The following is a 19,093-nucleotide window of genomic DNA, read 5'->3' as shown; positions in this document are numbered from 1 at the left end:
GCGCCAGCTGTGCACAAGTAATTTTAAAGGTCTTGATCGCACCCTCTCTGGACAATTGAGATCTTATCCCATATAATATGAAATATTTTAAAATAAAACCCAAGCCTGGAGGTTAATTTCTTTTTCTTTTCGCCTAACTTGCCAGCCAGAGTTGCCTTTAGCTTTTGGGAAGAGCAGCACTATTGAAAAATAAATTAAACAGGAAGAATGCAAAGATAAATTATTCAGCCAGGGTCTTGGGTGCTTGGATACCAGCAGCCCCAAACCAAGGTGTGCTATTTTCTGCCTGATTATCAGAGCTCAGACCTGACCAGAAATCCAACACCTCTGTGTCCAGCCCTGAACAGGAGCAATCGATAAACCTGCGGCTGAGGAAGAGGGGCTTCAGGAGGGGCTTAACATTTTACCTGCCTCTGCCAAGGCTCAGGAGAAATGCGAAGTGAGAGCAAGCGAGCGCAAGAACCGGCTGTAGTGAAAGACCCAACTTCTTCGCACCTCAACATATAGCTCCATGAACGTCCTCAAGACGTGACAGGCTTAAAAATGAGCTCGCTGAAACTTTGATGAACTAAAAGTTGTACATGTTTGACAGCAAACGCGCACAGTATCTGATTACTGAAGTTTCTCTTCTAGAAACCCTGCTGATTATCGTGCTCGGCTTTTTATGAAAGTTTTATTGCATGGCTGGCTTCAAGTTGACCACTATTTTAGAATATTATGATTTGCTTTGGAGCTAATATTCCAACTTTATCCTGTTTCTAGGGTTCCTACTGGGCAATCGACACAAATCCAAAGGAGGACACGCTGCCCACACGACCCAAGAAGAGGCCACGGTCTGGAGAGCGGGTGAGTGAAAGTTTGTACGCGTGTTTGTACACGTGTGTGTGCGCGCGTGTTTGTGTTTATGTGTGTGCTCCAAGACCCCCTGGTGGTCGTTTTTCAGGCTTACAGACTTTCTCAGGCCAAACTCAGCTCATTACTTTGAGTCTGGGAATGATCAAAGAGCAGAAAACAGTGAGTATCTCACTCTCCCTGTTCAAGCTCAGTGTCACTTATTTGCACCATAACTTCACTTGATTCTGTGGTTGCTTAAACCACACTGAATACCATTAAATCACCACTGTAAAAATGACATTGTTTCCAACGTGGTGATGTTGACAGTGTTTTAGTTCTCAAACTTTCTCAGAAAGCCCCATAACTTTTTTTATTTTTATTTTTTACAATTTCCACCTGATCAAATATTTAAGAGTTTTGTATAACTAGAAAAATCATTATAAAAATGCCCTTGGAGATTTTGTTAGATTTTGCATGGACTTTTCCAGGTCTATAAATTATACTTTTAACATTAGGCTACCTCATATATCAAGGTTTTTCAAGACAGTTGGAACCCTGGTTCATCAAAGAAAAAAACATTGGTGAATTGCATAAGAAATATTTTGTTGAAATAAGAAGCATTTAAGTTGGTTTAAATGCTTGTTTTGTCCTATATCAGGGGTTTTCAAATTGGGTGAATGTGAGCCTCCCCTTAGAGTAGGTAAGGACAGCCGAGCCCCCCCTTCCCCAAAATCCTGTCCGCCTGCCCTAACCCACACACGCCTCTGCAGTAAATGCCATCTTGTGTGTGTTCCAGGCAATGATGAGTTTCAATAACAACTGATAAAATGTAAATATTATTTTATTTCCACAACTTTCTTAAAAGTGCATTCATAAACGATTCTTTGCAACAGCAAATAATTTCCAACTTCATGCAGGCCTAATTGAGGCTACTTTTAAAATAACTGAACATCAGTAGGCCTAACCACAAGTCAACAGAACATGCTTAACGTGCAATCGGCGCCAAAGCTACCGCCGACGACACCTGACGGCTGAAATCAGCAGTGGTGGAAAGAGTACTGAAAAAACACTCAAGTAAAAGTACCATTACATTCCAAAAAATGTAGTGTGAGTAGAGTAAAAAGTACTTGTCCAAAAACCTACTTGAGTAAGAGTAAAATAGTAGCTTATTTAAAAGTACTCATGAGTAGTGAGTACTGAGCTGCGAATTCTACCCCCTTATAATAAACACTGTGCACTACAATTTATAAATAAAAAAATAGCACTTACTGTAATTCACATTATATTTTGTTCTTTGTCAGAAAGATTGCAGAATATCTATCATGCATCTTTTTAAAATGCATCAAGTCAGTACACTCATCACCATTTAAATCATATTACAGTATTTGAAAAAAAAAAAAAAAACATTTAAAATTAGGCGAAAGGCCACTGAGCCCGAGCATGCTATTGTTGCACATAAAATATCAATATTCATAACTGTGCAAAGAATTCAAAAACCTTTAGAAACTCATATGATAGTTCAGCATCACACACCATGAGATGGGTTAAATAGAGAGATTAAAAATACCCAATTTCTCTCCAAAACGGTACCAGTTTTAGTGTTTTGATAAATGAGAATCACTAATATTATCAGATTACCTCTAATGCACTGAAGAAGCCTAATAGGCTAACACTAATTACACTGTAATTCCATGCTATTAAATATGTTACAATTTAAACATAAATGCACATTGTTCTATAAGGGTGGCATCATCCCTTACATTTTACACGGCTACATTTACTCACATTGTAATGCTGAAGTGCACGCAAGTGCACTTGCCAAATGAAGACGGATTGTATGAAATGGATCAATAAAAAAAACGAGCTGTATATAGTTTATTAACGAGCTGTAGTCACGCACTGACAGAAATGCAGTTCAAGTTAACGCCATAGTTCATAAGGTGCACTGATACTGAAGCTGGCTGCATGACGAGCGCGAGACGCGGCAGTGCACAGATCGTGACGCGCGTCTCTATAACGAGATTGTGAAGTAAATGGGAACGGGAATTCACCGCATTATGAACTCGTCACGCAATACTACGTGGGTACAGATTGCAAAAACTGAAGGCACGGTTAACAAGTATGAGAGCGCAGATTAGAAACTCGTGGGTACGGTTTATTAATCCGAGGGAACAGTTTGATAATTCGTGAGTACTGTTTATAAACTGAGCGGACGGATTGCAAAACCGTCGCCACGGATCGTTTTTTTACTCACACAGGTGACTTCCCGGGCTCCGTAACCTCCCTTAATGCTGACTTCTGTTGACTTGGGACAAGGAAACGACGCATTTTAAAGCCAATACCCAATACTCGCGTCGCACACACAAACCGATATCAATAGAGCTGCATACAGTTATTTTTTCTTTGCGTGTCACGCCTCCCCTGTGGCTCTTTGGCGCCCCCCAGGGGAGGCGCGCCTCACCTATTGAAAACCGCTGTCCTATATCAAATCATTTAAAACCATCTTGAGGCCCTCTTGGGAGTTTCCTGGGGCCCCCAGTTGGGAATCATTGATCTAGAGTGCCATGGCATGGAAAAAGAAATGGTTTTACCTGAGATTTAAGTTTGCAGTTTCAATTGAATGTGATGCGATTTAAAAACTGAAGTAATCCAAAGATAATAAATAGAGGCAGGTCTTTTGATGCATTTTCTTCAGGGCTACATGATTCACAGAGTCAGTTCTTTTAGTGAGGTGCTCAAAAATGTACAGCCTTGTCGCTCATCTGTTAGAATGGTCATTGAAATAACATCTGACTTACTTACTGACTGGATGTTATGTCAGTGTCTACCTAAAGATACACATTCACAAAAGAGTATATTTTACATTATTTTGTATTGTTTTTGAATGTAGTGAGGTTATGGGTCCTTGCTGTAAAAAAAGGATTTCTGTATTAGAAATCTAATTTTGGGAGGTGAAAATGTAAGCTTATTAGTCTAGTTCATCTTTTTTTAAACTTGAACGATCAGCAGAAAACCGCGTAATTTCTTTAGTGCATGTGTTGATGGCTCGTACATGTTTTTATCTTTTGGGAAGAGCTATAAACAAAACCAACCAACCACACATAAGACATAAAACATTTACTTTTTTCCAAAATAAACAGAGCTCGAAATTAACTTTTTTACTTGGTAGCACTGGTGCTCCCAATTTCCAAAAGTTAGGAGCACCAGCAAACATTTAGGAGCACCCACCAAATTTTGACGTTTAGCTCTGCCAGTAGAGCGGCAGAGCTAAACATCCTGGCGATTAAAAGCCTTAATAATCAAACCTGATGAACCTGATTTGTTTGCCACACACTTGTCCCTGCATTTTTTGTGCTTGGCACTCTCTCCGTGTTTAACCAAGCTCTCGCACTTAAAATGTATTGATTCAGTTGCGAACGCTGTGTTACCTGCAAACTCTGTCCCACAGGCTTTACAGTGAACACAATGCATTGAACCATCAGTATAGCGGAGCCACTCTAAATCTTTTAGCCATTCTTTCCGAAAGCTGTACGATTTCATTTCAGCTGTTGGATCCACATTAAGAAACATCACCACATTAAGCACATCACCAACTCCAGGATTATTTGTGACTTTAGGTGACTGCTTACAAAAGAAATCTGTCAGCGTTTCATCTTCTCTCTTATTCAGCCTTTTAAATTTCACGCGGTAGTCAGCTCCCTGTCACGTGACAACGGAGAGTGAAAGGGAGTGGGAGTGATTGACAGCTAATATTAACCAATCTAAAATCTGCAAAAAAAGAACGTAAGGATGAAGTTTGATTGGTTATGTAACGTTGGATAGAATGATGGTCCGGCCACCGCGTATCAGCGCACATAAGGTATACACTGTGCAGTAATTTGCGAACGTTTTGTAGAGAAATGAAAACAGGTCACACCACAACCATTATTTGCACTCGCACAAATGCTCCCAAATATATATTTAAGTCGCACAGATTCAAATTCAGGAGCATATGCAACCAAAATCGTCGCAAATTCGAGCCTTGATAGATATTGCCCATTGTTTCTTTTCCCCCCTAAACATTAGCATACAGTTAGCCCATCTTAGCAATATGTTGCCTGTATTCGTTCTAGCTAGAAATGTGTGACAACATGGACTTGGTGTGTTGATAGAAAAGGAATGAGACGGGACTGAATATTTCCTGAGTTGAGAACGCTGGCTTTGTTTCATGTCTGAGTCGGTGCTTTACAGTCGTGCCGTGCACAGGTTTGCTGATTGGGCGCTTATATCTTTTTAAATAGCTGTCTCACTCAGTGCGGCTCAGTTTATCTTGTAGAGGGGGTCCGACTTATTAATAAACTGTGCCCCAGGCAGCCTTTACATACGTTGCATTCTGCACTCATTTTTTAGCAAACATCAATTAATGCAGAGTTTCTGCGGCAGTTATTTTCAGCCAGAGCTTTTTCCTTCCATTATTAATGAGCAACGCTCACCGGAATATACAACTCGGCTGCACTCGACGCCGGCCTCCGAGGTTGACCTGGCTCAGAGGTATCTTGCATCATTTTGTCCACCCCTGCGTTGTGGATCGGAGGCACAGGCGAACCGAAAGAGTTCAGCTATAGTGAGAGAAAGGGGTGGAGATTGAAGACATTTAACCATGACAGGAAACCATATAGAGGAAAATAGCATTTGTGAAGAAGCATTTATTTATCAGGGTGTTAAACTGCGACTAAATTGTGGTCACAAGCACAATGGGAAAATTTTTTAGAAAGTAAACAATGACCGAATTTCCTTTTTAGGTGCACTGTAGGGATGTGCGATATATTAAGATTATATCTCAATATTTTGGGATTTTGTCAATAAAGATAACTAGACTATATTTGGTGGTGGGAGTATTTTTGTTCTGGTACCTTGGCTGGTTTAGGACTGTCGTGGATAGATGACCCTGAAGCTTTTCATATCCTTCGTATTCTGTGTGGTGGTTAGAACGCAGCAATGACAGAAATTAACTTTTCCATTAAGGGGCCAAATTTGTTCCCTTAACTTGATTTCCAGGGGCATTTTTATCTTTGTAAAGGGCCAAAGGCATTTTTTTCTAATCATATTAGATAGGGATGCATGATATTGGATTATTGTAGATGTCCGATATGCCAATATTTTTCAACTAATTTTGTCCGATACCGATATATTTTCCTTTTGTTTGGAAACAACACCAAGTCTCTCCTGTGCACAAATTTTTTATTTTGTTTTATTAATTTTTTTGGTTCGTTTTGAGCAAAAACTAAAACATTATTAAAGTTATTTTTATAATGAGAGAACATTGAAAGCTTAATAATAAAATTAATCACTGCTGGGTTTTGTTTTGTTTGGTTTTTTTTTTTTCAGACCAATGCAGCTGTAACCTTAAACATGTTATGGTTGCAAAAGAGCTGTAAAAATAAAAAAATAAAAATTAACAGATAAATACACATAAATTACATTTGAAAAAATATATTGCACATTAATTAAATAAAACTGTATATATAAAATAATTTAATTTACAAGGGTCATGTTTGTGATTTTTATTCATCACGTAAATTATAGCTTCTGACTTTTTAAATGAAATAAGATTTGTGATTTTATGACATCAATTGCTGCTTTATTTATTAAGAAACACAAGTGTCTTAATGGTATTTGCATAATTTACTTTTCATTTTATTAGTCTAACATGTAGGCTTGCAGCACCCCCTAAACAAATAAAACTCCTTATCGGGCAAGCATTAGGACCTGGAGGTTGTTGCTGCAGCTGCTGCTCCTGCATGCGCTAGTGACTATTGCACACCGGACACGTCATTCTGTACTCGCATTCTCAAATTCAGCACAGCGATCTAAAGCAGTGAATCTAATCACCATTCAGGCAAAAGTTCGCTTCAAGAATGACCACACTGCTGACGTTATATCTCTAGCACTTTTTGAGCACATTATTATCGGCAAGCCATGTCGGCATAATTTTTCATATTGGGCCGATGTTTACGTTTTTAAGCCTTTATCAGCTGATGACGTGCCGAAAATATCATGCATCCTTAGTATTAGACACATGCATCATCTTTTGTCAGATTCTTACATTTTAATCTATAAATTCAACATCACATTCATCACATATACAATCTTGCTGATATTCAGGAAAAACAGCACTCTTGATTTAATTATAAATTTATGTATACTTAATATACTTAATTATATCGTATGATATAAATATAAGACACAGACTTAGAGGGTCGTTCTTTGCACCCCAAAATAAAATTTTGGAAACATTCTAACTGGTTACTCTCATACTCTCAACAAGCTGTGTTTTTATTCAATTGTTGCAAAGTGAGTCAAATACTTGATTACGTCTGCTCGCACATCAGTATTTATATGAATGTAAATATATTGGACCAAAAAGATATGTCAGAATGAAATCACATGTGATAAGCCTGATTGCCTAATTGACCTCATGTGTGTTGAGTCTGTAGCGTGGGTTTTCTTCTGTATGGTCCGGCAGTTAGGCTGGTGCCATTTATAATCGCCAGACTCCAGTGAGAGTATCATTCTCTCGGCACACAGCTCTGCCCTCAGGCCACACACAAACATTTTTCATACTGACACTCACTTCACTCACATCAAAAACCTCCAATTAGATCCATTCTCTCTCAGCCTGATCCTGCATGAAAAATAAGTGGGAATTCTGTCTGTGCAAAGTGTGATGCTTGCTATTAAGAGTATATTTCATTAGACACACACTCGCGCTCTCTCTCACTTTCTCTCTCATCCTCCTCCTGTCTTGTTTAAGAAATTCTTTGACATTAAAAATTGTGACTTGGCAAAATCTCATTTATGTTTATCACAAATTAAAAATCGCATTGTTGCCAGGCAATCCTCTTATAATAAGCAGTTTTGGGAGACAGGCATGCTGAAGTTATCTTTTACCCCAGCAAGAACAGACAGAGCACAGGGAGCCGTTCCTCTCTCCTGCTCATCTCTTTCCCAGAATGCCTCCAATTTTGACCTAAATAAAAGGTGTTGCTCTTTTGTTGTTGATAAACGCTTGCTGCTTATTTCTTGCACCAGAGTAATATCAAATGCCTTTAAAAGAAAATCAAAGTCACTTCAGATCACTCATCATTTCCATCCTGGTTGGCTGAATGTGTCCTTTTTTATTTTCCTGCAGGCATCCACGCCATACAGCCTGGAGTCGGATACCTTAGGAATGGACTGCATCATCTCTGGAAGTGCCTCTCCAACGCTGGCAATCAACACTGTGACTAACAAGGTAGCATTCAATTTCCAACTCCACAAGTCCTGACTGTGTTTGTCCCATCACAGCTGACATTAGCAGCCTACATACCCAGTTTACATTATCCTGCTATGACTATATGCATGAACTGCATAACAGGACTGACATGTGATGCTTTTGTTTACACGGATGCTCAGAAAACTGACATTGGGTTTCATCTATATTGGGCAGGCATTATGTATACAAATCCTCTTAACAGTGCAAATGCATTGTATTGTGAATTGCTAATACCTTATTCCATTTGTCTGTTGAGTCCAAAATGTCAGGTTTGCACCTACAAGATATTAAGCTGTGCAAAAATACAGTATTCTTCATCATTGAGTAAAAATTATTTTTGTGGTAATCAACATTAAAGGTGCTGTATGTAAGTTTTTGACTGTACTAAAGCATAAAAATACCATATGTTTGCAGATATTTAGGCAACATGCTGAGTTCACATACTCATTTTTCTGAAAAACAACGCTACAGCAGCCATGGAAGCCAGCGAACAAACTGGGTCAGAGATCGCAGATTCTACCCAACCTAAAAATCCTCAGCACCCATCTAAAAATCTCTATGAATGGGAGCAAATTAAAACGCGATATCAACTCATCATAAATCAATAAGTCAACTCATCAACTTACAGTGTGTAAGTCTCCCCGCATTTCATTGTGAATTTCACTCGTTCCTGTTGCGTGTCCTCAAACTGGCAACCGGCGCGAGCGTTGAGTCTGAGGAGGAGGGGGCGGGGGAAACGACTCTCCAATATTTTGAATTTGGACTACAGTACCCATTTTAACCGCTAGCTGTCAATCTTACATACTGCACATTTAAGGTGCTGTCTTATTTACTAGGGATGTCCCGATCCGATCCACGGCATCGGTATCGTGCCGATACTGGCCCAAAATGCTAGATCGGATATCGGAGGGGAGAAAAAAAAATTATCCGATACCTATGATCCGATACCCATTAGGGGTGGAACGGTACGTATTCGTACTGAACGTACGTTCGGTGCATGGATTTACACAGAGAATACACGGTATAAAAATAAATAAATCTCGCGTGCACATTAATTAATGTAATACGGAACTAACGTTACTGTTAGATACGCGCATAATATGCGGGTTCTTTAGGGACACCTAATCTGTAGCCCGCCTTAGCTCTGAACGCGCGTCTACATCGCTTCAAACGCTCACTTTATCATTATACGCGCGCGGCGTGTCCTATTCGCTTTGGACGCGCGAATGGATTCAAACTGTTCAAGCATCGAACTAGACGCGATAGACGCAAATTTGACGCTCTATTCGCGTTTGGTTTGGTGTGAATGCAGCAAAATGAACAGGCTGCGATGTCAAGATTGCAATGCTGGAGTGTGTGTGTGTGTCAGAGAGAGAGAGGCACGGGCGCGATCGAACAGTGGAAACATAAAAACATACTCCGTCATTTTCATACAGGACATCATTAAAACTGCAAAAAGTGTTTAGCCTACTTATATTTGTGTAAAACACAACATTGTGCTTTTGTCAAACTGTAAACTCTTGTCAAACTGTAACTGTCACCCAACCAAAATCACACGCACACACACACACACAAGCTGTTTAAAAGCAAAAATGATCTCATCTTTTGGACATTCATCATTGCATTGGTTTTCATTTCTTGTCCTAAAACAGAGCACTAATCTGTTTATTTTTAAGTTACACATTCTACATTGAATAAAAAAGAAAATCAAATGTGTTTTTAAAAGTAGGCTAGTATTATTTTATACAGAAATAAATTATTTATAATTCAGATGAGAATAAAGTTAAAGTTGATTAAAATTTTAAGGAAACAAATATATTGATCTGAAATATAGCAAATTAATTTTAAATGCATTCAGGTTACCAAACATATCTCAAGGTCTTTTGAATAAAGGCTGGCAGTCTTTCATTATCAACTGTTGTTGTGGACTATATACTGGAGAAGTATTTGTTCTCCATTTTAGTGAGTTTTTATGTGGCTAATTGAGCAAAGTGCTTCCATTATATTTTATTATTATTAGTATTAGTTCAAGAATAAAATAAAAATATCGGATTGATATCGGTATCGGCAAATAGCCAAAGCTGCGGCATCGGTATCGGTATCGGAAGTGAAAAAGTGGTATCGGGACATCCCTATTATTTACCATTTTACTGTGAATTTTCACAGACAAAATCCAGTTATTTCTATAGAAATCCATGCAGTCTGAATTTTCATATGAAGGCAAAAGACTCTTACGCAGATTTCACGAAGGGTTTAAGTTGGGCAAACCAAGGGAAAGCTGCTTGGTTTGAAAGTGGCTTTGTTAGTTGTGCTTCATACATCACTTCTTGACAATAAACAATGGACCTTTTTTTGTCTGTGAAATTTCACAGACATTTGACTGCACCTTTATAGTCAGCTTAACTTATAGTTAACTTAACAGAATATTCCTTTATAGTGAAAGTTAAGTTGGTTTAAAGTTTGTACTCCATCTTTAAAAGCTTTGTAGTGCTAAATGCTTGCAGTACTTCTCTGCAAGAGAACAGTTTAATGTTTGGAAGTATGATTACCTGCTGAATGCTTCTAGGCAGTGCACCCCGAGTGACTCTCTCCGTAACTCGCCCTTTGTGGCATGACTTCATGGAGAAGTGTGTAAAAAGAAATAGAGTAAAACACTCTGAAATTTAAATAGGCTTTTTAACCTTAAGCGCTTCACTCTTGGCCTGTTGCGGGCTGCTCGCTCTCTCTGGAGTGCTTTTACAAAGCCCAAAACCATCAGTTATTAATTTACTTCAGGCATTAAACCAATAGTATTTCACATTAAGCATGGTGTTTAAGATGATGGTGAGGGGGATGTGGAATTCATTTGGATTGAATTATAGTAAGTTTGGTGATCTGTTCATCTGGATAAAATACAATATGTGCAGATGTTACATTTGGTTATACAGTGTATATAGAATTGTTGTGTTTGTAACATTTCTTTGCAAAACCTCCAGTATTAGTGATTTGTCTTAGCTGAAATTGAACCTTATAAGTGACCAATTTGGAACTAATAAAGTGATAGTGTAATATAAGCATGCAAATTGAGTACATTGTTTAATTTCAGTTTTCAGTTGTTGTTGTTTTCCAGCTTTTTATAGATTATTTTCAATATTGAATGAATATTAAGTACATTTTACAATTGACTTTCTGTCATCCTCTCTTTTTTGCTAGCTTTTCTTAGCAAATGTTCTGGAGTTTGTCTCTGAATGCTCCTGATGTTGGAAGTTCACTAGGTTTTGAAACCCAACCTATGAGAACAATAAAGCTTTTTAGTGATTGTTTTATTGCAATATTATTATTGTTTTAGCACATCTCTAACGACTGTTCCCCTTGTACAGTGTTTCACACAACAAAACAATGCGAGCATAAGGTATGACTGATTCATATGGGAAGAATTTCAAGATCCACCCAGAATGGGATTTTGAGGTTATCCCATGAGCATATGCTTTCTTTGCCCTCCTACTCGAAACGCTGATAGATTAGAAACCGAACACGCAGGAGAGCGAAAACAAGACTGCAGAGTTCGGTGGCTCCTTGGAGATGCTGTTTCTCAGTGTGGGCCCTGTAAACAGAGAACACGCCACGCCTCTTGAGTGTTCCATGCCAAGCCACAGGAATTCCCTCTTTCTCATACTTTCCCGCCTGCCGGTGCAGGCCAATGGGAAAGCGCCTGTGCTGCATAACATTGAGAAGGAAAGCCTGGCTGTGACTGAGCATTCTCTCTCTCCCTCAGATTAAATGATCATCATGCAGTGCTTTTCCCTCTTTCAGTTCGGTTGGTTAAGCCTACTGAGCAGACCCATAGATGGAATCTGATTTATGGATGTTGCTGATTTTAAGGAGGGTTAGGGTTTAAAATCTGCAGAATGAGTTCAACAGGAAAATGTGTTAACTGTTGTATACTACAGGCTTATTGCTAAGAAGTTAGCATATTAAAATAGTTTTAAAATTATTTAAAATATTTTATATTTCATTATATTCATTGATCATATTTATAAAATTATTGAAATATATTTTATTATATTTATAATTTTATTATATTGAAAGATTATAATCATACTTAATGCTTAACATGAACATTAACTTTCTAACTGATGCCATAAAAGTATTTGATATGTGTGTGTGTGTGTGTGTGCATGTAATTTTATTATGTTAATATTATATTTATGTATATTATTTCAATATATTTTAAATATTTATTATTATTATTATATTGAATTGAATTATATTTAAAGATTGTAACTTAAAATGGTTTGAAGCTGAATTACTTTTTTTTCTGACTTAATTGCATAGTAAAAATGTTATGTAATTAATCATTTTAATATTTATTGATTTATATTTAAATATGCATATATGTATTGTTATTATTTCTTCTTATATTGAAAGTGTAATATGGATTGAAACATAAGCTAAACTTTAATTATTATTCTTTATATTTCTTTCTGTCCTTTATTTCTTTCAAACATTGTATCTAAATTGCATAGAGTTTTCTTTTGAATGCGAGTTATTGTTAGAGACACCTGGGTGGATTTCTCTTTGATTTCATAATCCTTGTCTCATGCTGCAGATTAGTCGCCTGTATAAAAGACTCCACTGGCTTTTGACTTTAATTCACGGCTAAATATAGCGCTCCTTTTCCACTGCAGCAAACACACAGGAGTATTTGCAATGGATTTGTTCACCCCTTACCTTCTCTCTGCGTGTTACTTTCCCACTGTGTATATGTGTGTGTGCGGACGTGCACACAGTGTGTAGGCGTCTACGTTTTAGGCCTTGAACAAACCACAGTGTGATGAGGTCTTTAAATCATACTTTATGGATACAGGGAGTAAAAATAGATTGTGGTGAAAGGCTCATGGCTAAAAGCCTCTTTTATGACTTAATTACACAACATTTATACTTGTTCTTCACACCAGGTTTTGATTATAATTGTAACTGTTTTCTGCGTGATTGAATTTTTGACTTGCCTGAGCCTCTCAGTGCTTAGTTGCGCACAGGGTTAGTTGTTCTAGTAATGTACTGTTTCCAGGCCTAAACATAGCTGAAAGAGGGAAGAGTTATAATATGCAAATCATTCTATGACATTAACCCCCCATCCACCCTCAATCCAGTGCAGCCCCAGCAACCGTTATGCTCCGCTCTTTTGATGAACAGGGAATAATAGGATTGGGAAACATTTATTCTGCTTGAATGATAATTCTCTGTAAGAGACCGTGATCTGTAATGTGTCTTTCTATCTGCTGTCTCGCTGAGTCAAAGGGGAACAGGACCGAAGCGTTTGTTGCATCTCTTGCAGCAACATCATTTTTGGAGGGCCTTTCACTCTTGAAATTGCTTGCCCTGCGATTTGGAAAAGGTCCATAAAATAAAAGTCAATGCGCTCGAATGTTGTTTTGGACCCCACTGACTTGCATGTTATTGACAAAAAAACATTAAGACATTTTTCTAAATATCTTCTTTTGTGTTCAGCATAAGAAAGTAAGTCACACAGAATTTTGAACGACATGTGGGAGAGTAAATAATGACCGTGTTTTAATGTTTAGTGTTTTAGTGTAGCATGAAAGTCTCTGTACGGCCTTACACATCCAGGTGAATCTTGGGACTTGTTGCATAGTTTTAGCACTATTCTGTGGCTGCCAAGACATGTGGCGTGTGATGCGAGCACGGCCAGCATTGTTGCGATTCCATTCATCCTTTCCTACCACGGCGAACTCAATGTAGGACTATTCTCCCAGGAGCTCATTATATTCATTCCCATACCATCCCTCCAATGCTTTATTTATTCTCATTTTGCAACCAGCACATATTTGCAGTTCAGCTTTTCAAATGATAATTGGGATTATCATTTTGAAGTCGAGGTTCTTACGCTTCGGAAAACTGCGCATTCAACAGTGCACACAGAAAGGTCAGGGTCTCTGTAGCATTCGGGACCTTTGTGAGCTGTCCCAAACCAATTTGCGCTGTGCAAGTTGACGGTTTCAACGCTGCCAGCATCGTGACCTTTACTGAAGGAGAGCTCTCCCCTCTCAGCCGTCTGAGACAGCAGATCATCTTGCTGGCCACCAGCCACGCTCTCCCTCCATATGAGGCACAGTGTGGGGCGCGGCGTATTAACTGACCTTACTCGTGTACAGAGTGTGGTGTACGCATGCCACACGTCACGTGTGTGACGCAACCGTCTGTTCTGTTTCTGTTACAGTTTGAAAAGGGATAAGAATTCCCCTTAAGACCTCTGAAACTAGGTGGTTTCTGTTTGATTGGCTTTTCCTCTGCACTACAGAGACTTCTTGTCGTATCTCAAACTAACTTCTGGAATGTACCTGACAATGGATGAAATAGCACAGTAGCTTACTCATTTTCTTGGTCCTGTGTATTAATGTTTTCAAAAATACATTAAAATGCAATTACCTGAATTCATATCTTCTATAATAAACATGTTTTTCTGAGTGCTGATTCATTTTGATATTCATAAATATATTTTATATAGTCTATATATCTAATCATTTTATTCATAAAATGTTTAATATGCAACTGTTTTGATATCATAATAAAGGGGAAAAAACGTAATTTAACGGAATATAATTAATATATTTTTTATTGTATACTATCTTATATATTTAATATATTTATTAATACAATATATTTTATACATTTTAATTATTATTCAATTATTTTTTTACATACATACTTAATACTACTGTCTTCATATCATAGTAAAGAATTATCAAATATATTATGAAATACATATTAATATAACATATTTCATTTCTTTTTTATATTTTAGTAAAAAGAATTTGTACATTCACATGTATTCAATGTGTAAGGAAAATGTTGTCCTTTTTAGTGTCATTACATTTAACCCTTTTAGTATTATTAAAGGTGTTAATGGTATTAAAGTTTTGCAAAACTGTATGACACCAACATAAACATAAAAGAGTACATGTCTAAGAACTTGGCACATGTATTTTAAACTAGATTTTTATCATAGACACTCCCAAGTCATTAACCCTTTCCCTTTCTTGATTTCCAGGTGGCATTGTACAACCCTGACCAGGAGGGGAGTGACAGCCCTCGAAGCAGCCTTAACAATAGCCTATCTGATCAGAGTCTGGCCTCTGTTAATCTCAACAGCGTGGGCAGCGTGCACAGCTACACACCGGTAAGAGTCCAGTTTTCATCAAACTTTGCAGCCACTATTCCACTCTTTAACCTCGTGAACCTGATGCAAAGCTCTTAATTTGCTGAGTTTTATTGTGGATCTACTTTATGAAAAGCAGCAAGATTCCAGTGCGTTAGACAGATTGCCAGAGATTGGAGGCCTGTGCATGGGAGCGTGCTGACACCGAGGTTAAGGGAATGAAAGGCAGAGCTCATACTGCTGGAGCGCTGCTAAAGAGAGACGCTGCCTCTGATGTCCTCCCACCAGAGAAGCCGCTGCTTTGTTGTGGTCCCCTAGAAGCCCCGCATGCTTCTCGCTCCAGGCTCTCAGCATTGATCCGGCACAGACACTGATAGATTCACTTCAGTGGTCCAGACAATGCTCTCTCTCTCTCTCTTTCTCAGTCTCTCTGTCTCTCTTTTTCAGCTCCATCCAGCTTATTCGAACACTGTAGTCTGTTTGAACATAACCAGATTATATGCGCTCATCTTTACAGTGATGCATAGTGTGTCATCTGACTCCCACTGCTCATATTTCTTGTGTACAATTAGTCTCTGCTGCTAATGTTGCATGCAAGCAGGTCTTTCCTTATGCAAGTTTTTGTTTTTTTGATTGTGCTAAGTAACTAGGGTTTCCTGCTCTCTGATTTTACAATTTTGCAACTGTGATGAGATACAAAATGATGGGTACCACAGGATAATGTAGGGATGCACAGTATATGTGCATAACGATATGTGAGTGTACTGTATGTGTAATGTTTCCAAACTTTTGACAGGTACTGTGTGTGTTTTTATTTATATAAATTATTATTTTTTGGATTTCCTGATATTCAGTATATATGGGTCAATATTGTATGTTTCATTGTGTATATTAATTTCCCATTTAAGACGCATTAAATTTAGTCTTTTAAACCACTAATAATTTAATAACATAGTTAAATGTAGCCTAATCTTTAGCAAATCTCATATTTTTCATTCAAATTTTCTGATGCACTTGTAGCATTTTAAAGGACTGATTTTACTTTGTTTTATTTAAAATTTATTTGGACAAAATAGTATACATTTATAAAATGCATAAATTTCCCATCACCAGTTCGCACCAACAGCTAGAATTTGACTTCTTTGGAGTCCAGATGACTGTTTTGCCAGCCTCTCCAGTCTGTTAAACACTGTTGTCTTGAGCTAGACATGGCAGAGCCTCTGCCCTTGTGTACGCCACAAATATGCCCGGCATTATGGAGGCCTTGGGAGCCATTCAATGAATCACTCATTCTGGGCACGAAAGGCATTTCTTCAGACTCAAAACAGTGAGCAGATCCCCTTTGGAGTGCAACACTTAGGATTTCATAGATGTGAGAGTTTAGACACACAAGCTAATTCGTTTTGATGGGCAAACCTGTACTGTATTTAGTTAGAAGGATATTTATCATTAGAAAGATTTGTTTTATGGATCAGTGCCTGTTTTTTGCAGGCAAGCTTTTATGATCTCGCTGTCGATTTCGGTTGCGTTGCTCAGTTAGTTTCGCCAAGCTGTTAATTACAGAATAAACAGCCGTAAAAACAACTTCAGAGAGTCTCTCAAGAGACGCGTCTGTTTTGATCATGGCTGTATGGTTATGTACAGATTCAGCTGTGCTCGTAAATAAACGGTCAAGGATTGAAGGGGTTTTGTGCGCCTGAGATTTGGCTCCTGCGTATTGTGTTGCAGTGTGTCTGGCAGTTAATTTCCTGTGCCGTGATCCTGAGTGTTGTAGTCAGTGCTGTCATGTTCTATCTGAGCTCTAATCTGCCGGTCACTGGGCCTGGCTGAGCAGCTCTGCCGTGTCGAGTGGCAAGGCTGATTTCTGTCATTGTTGCTAATCTTGCATCTTGCATTCCTCCTCTCCTCCCCCTTTAGGTGTCGAGTCATCCAGAACCGGTGTCCCAGTCCATGGGCTTGCAGCAGGCCCCTCAGGCCCAGTACAGCATACCGGACCGAGACAAGCAGCTGCTCTTCTCTGACTTCGAAGATCTCAGTGCCTCCTTCCGCAGCCTTTACAAGACTGTGTTTGAGCAGTCCTACAACCAACAGGGTGAGTTACACACGGACATCCCACGTCGGCCAAGTCCAGATGGAGTCTGCAGACTATTTGTGCCATGTGCAGAGCTGAGAGCACTTCAGTCTTATTGGTAGCTGAAAGCACCATCATATCAGCCAAAATGATTAATAAACCAACATGCATAGAGTGGAGATTGTGTGAAGCTGTTAGGTTCTTCAGAATTTGTATGTGTACAGATTCTGTATGTGCCTGCCTAAGATTGTGATTTTCAGAAACTATATATTGCTAAATAAATAATTTATAGTGTTTATAATAATTTATTAATAACATTTTATTGGCTTTATTTTAGTTGTTTTAGAATATTTAGTTATTATATATAATAATTTATAATATTTATAGGTAAACTAGTTTATAGTATAAAATGTTATAAATAATTCATCAAATTTTTATGCCATTAATTATATCAGAAGATAGTAACTTAAAATTGATCGACGCTTTAGCTGAGCTTGCTTTCTTTCTGTAGACTTTACATCACTATTTATTTTGCAATATATGCAATTTAATGTATTCCAAAATAATTAAATATAATGTAGTGGACAATGGCATTATTATTCGTAGCCGAAAGCATTATGAAATACTTTAAAACATCAAGACAAGGATGGTGTCTGTGGTTGATGTTATTTATCATAATTTATCATTAAGAACTGTGCATTTTAAAATTATAGGTAACTTCCAGTTAATGGATTTTATTTTTATTTTTTTGTGACGATTTATTTGGAAAATGCTTTCTTTTTTTTACACGCTGTTTTTGTATATATCATGAATTGTAAGGACGATATTGGCTTGGTGTACGGCAAGATGTTTTTCATTGAAAGAGTTCTCCATCTCAAATGGCAGCCCATCAAATAGGTATAGGGACATTGCAGCGCTAGATTTGGTTCACTGCGAGCTTGCCTCTCTTTTAGAAGTTAATTCCTATTGTTTGTAATCTGATTGACTGATGTTCAAAAAGCACTTGACAAGTGGGTTGCGTGCAACGCCAGACGAGCCCCTGTGTCTAACCTACTTTGCTCAAATCAGATGCTTTTCATGTTAATGTTTCCAAAGTGAACTTCTTTAATCTATCATCTATGTTTCATTAGCTGAAAGTTGTTACCTTTTTATGTGCATAAAAGTGAAATCTCTTAGTCAGACAAGCTTGGGCAATTAAAATGAGCAAATAAAGCTGGCGAGAGGATTTCACACCCCACTGCTGGAGACACTGAGCTAATTCACTGGCTTTGATAATAGGTAATGAATCGCATTATTATTCAGGGGAGCTGCTAGCTAATTGCTTTCTGTGCTCTCCCATGGTTGGACAATAGGCTTTCTCTGCTGATAAGAGATGCACCCCTGTCACCCCGCCGATGAGTGTTCTCTGGCGATTGCAGCGATGCAGGACCCCTCAGTCGGCTCTAAAAGCTCTCCACAGAAATAGGTTTACAGTGCCAGCGCCATGATGGACAGGGCCTCTTAAGACCGCGAGCCGCACGCTTCGGTGATTGCTATTGAGTGTACAGATGTTGGAAGCTTGTCAGGCGTTTTTAGAAACTAGTTCAAAACAATCGCTGCACAAATGAAAAGTTATAGAAATTCTGGTTCGGTTTAAGAGGGCTTACCATGACTTTGTCCTGAGTCACTGTCTCAGCACCCTGGTGCATTTTAAAAGAGACAGAAGTTTTCAAAATGTTTTGGCCTTTTTACTACA

At 38.3% G+C, this 19,093-nt stretch overlaps 1 protein-coding gene across 2 annotated transcripts in view; it reads left to right on the top strand.

Annotated features, from left to right (window-relative positions):
- foxj3 (forkhead box J3) overlaps window positions 1-19,093 on the top strand; it is a 96,693-nt gene that overhangs the window by 72,101 nt on the left and 5,499 nt on the right. For both annotated transcript variants that reach the window (XM_079857702.1, XM_079857701.1), the window contains exons 4-7: window positions 763-846; window positions 8,006-8,107; window positions 15,180-15,308; window positions 17,205-17,379. In XM_079857702.1, the coding sequence (XP_079713828.1) occupies window positions 763-846; window positions 8,006-8,107; window positions 15,180-15,308; window positions 17,205-17,379 (490 nt within the window). The remainder of the gene's footprint in view (window positions 1-762; window positions 847-8,005; window positions 8,108-15,179; window positions 15,309-17,204; window positions 17,380-19,093) is intronic.

This window comes from Squalius cephalus (assembly GCF_949319135.1).
Source record: "Squalius cephalus genome assembly, chromosome: 22".
NCBI lineage: Eukaryota > Metazoa > Chordata > Actinopteri > Cypriniformes > Leuciscidae > Squalius > Squalius cephalus.
Note: the sequence above shows the minus strand (reverse complement) of the source record. Positions and strands in the feature narration are given on the sequence as shown.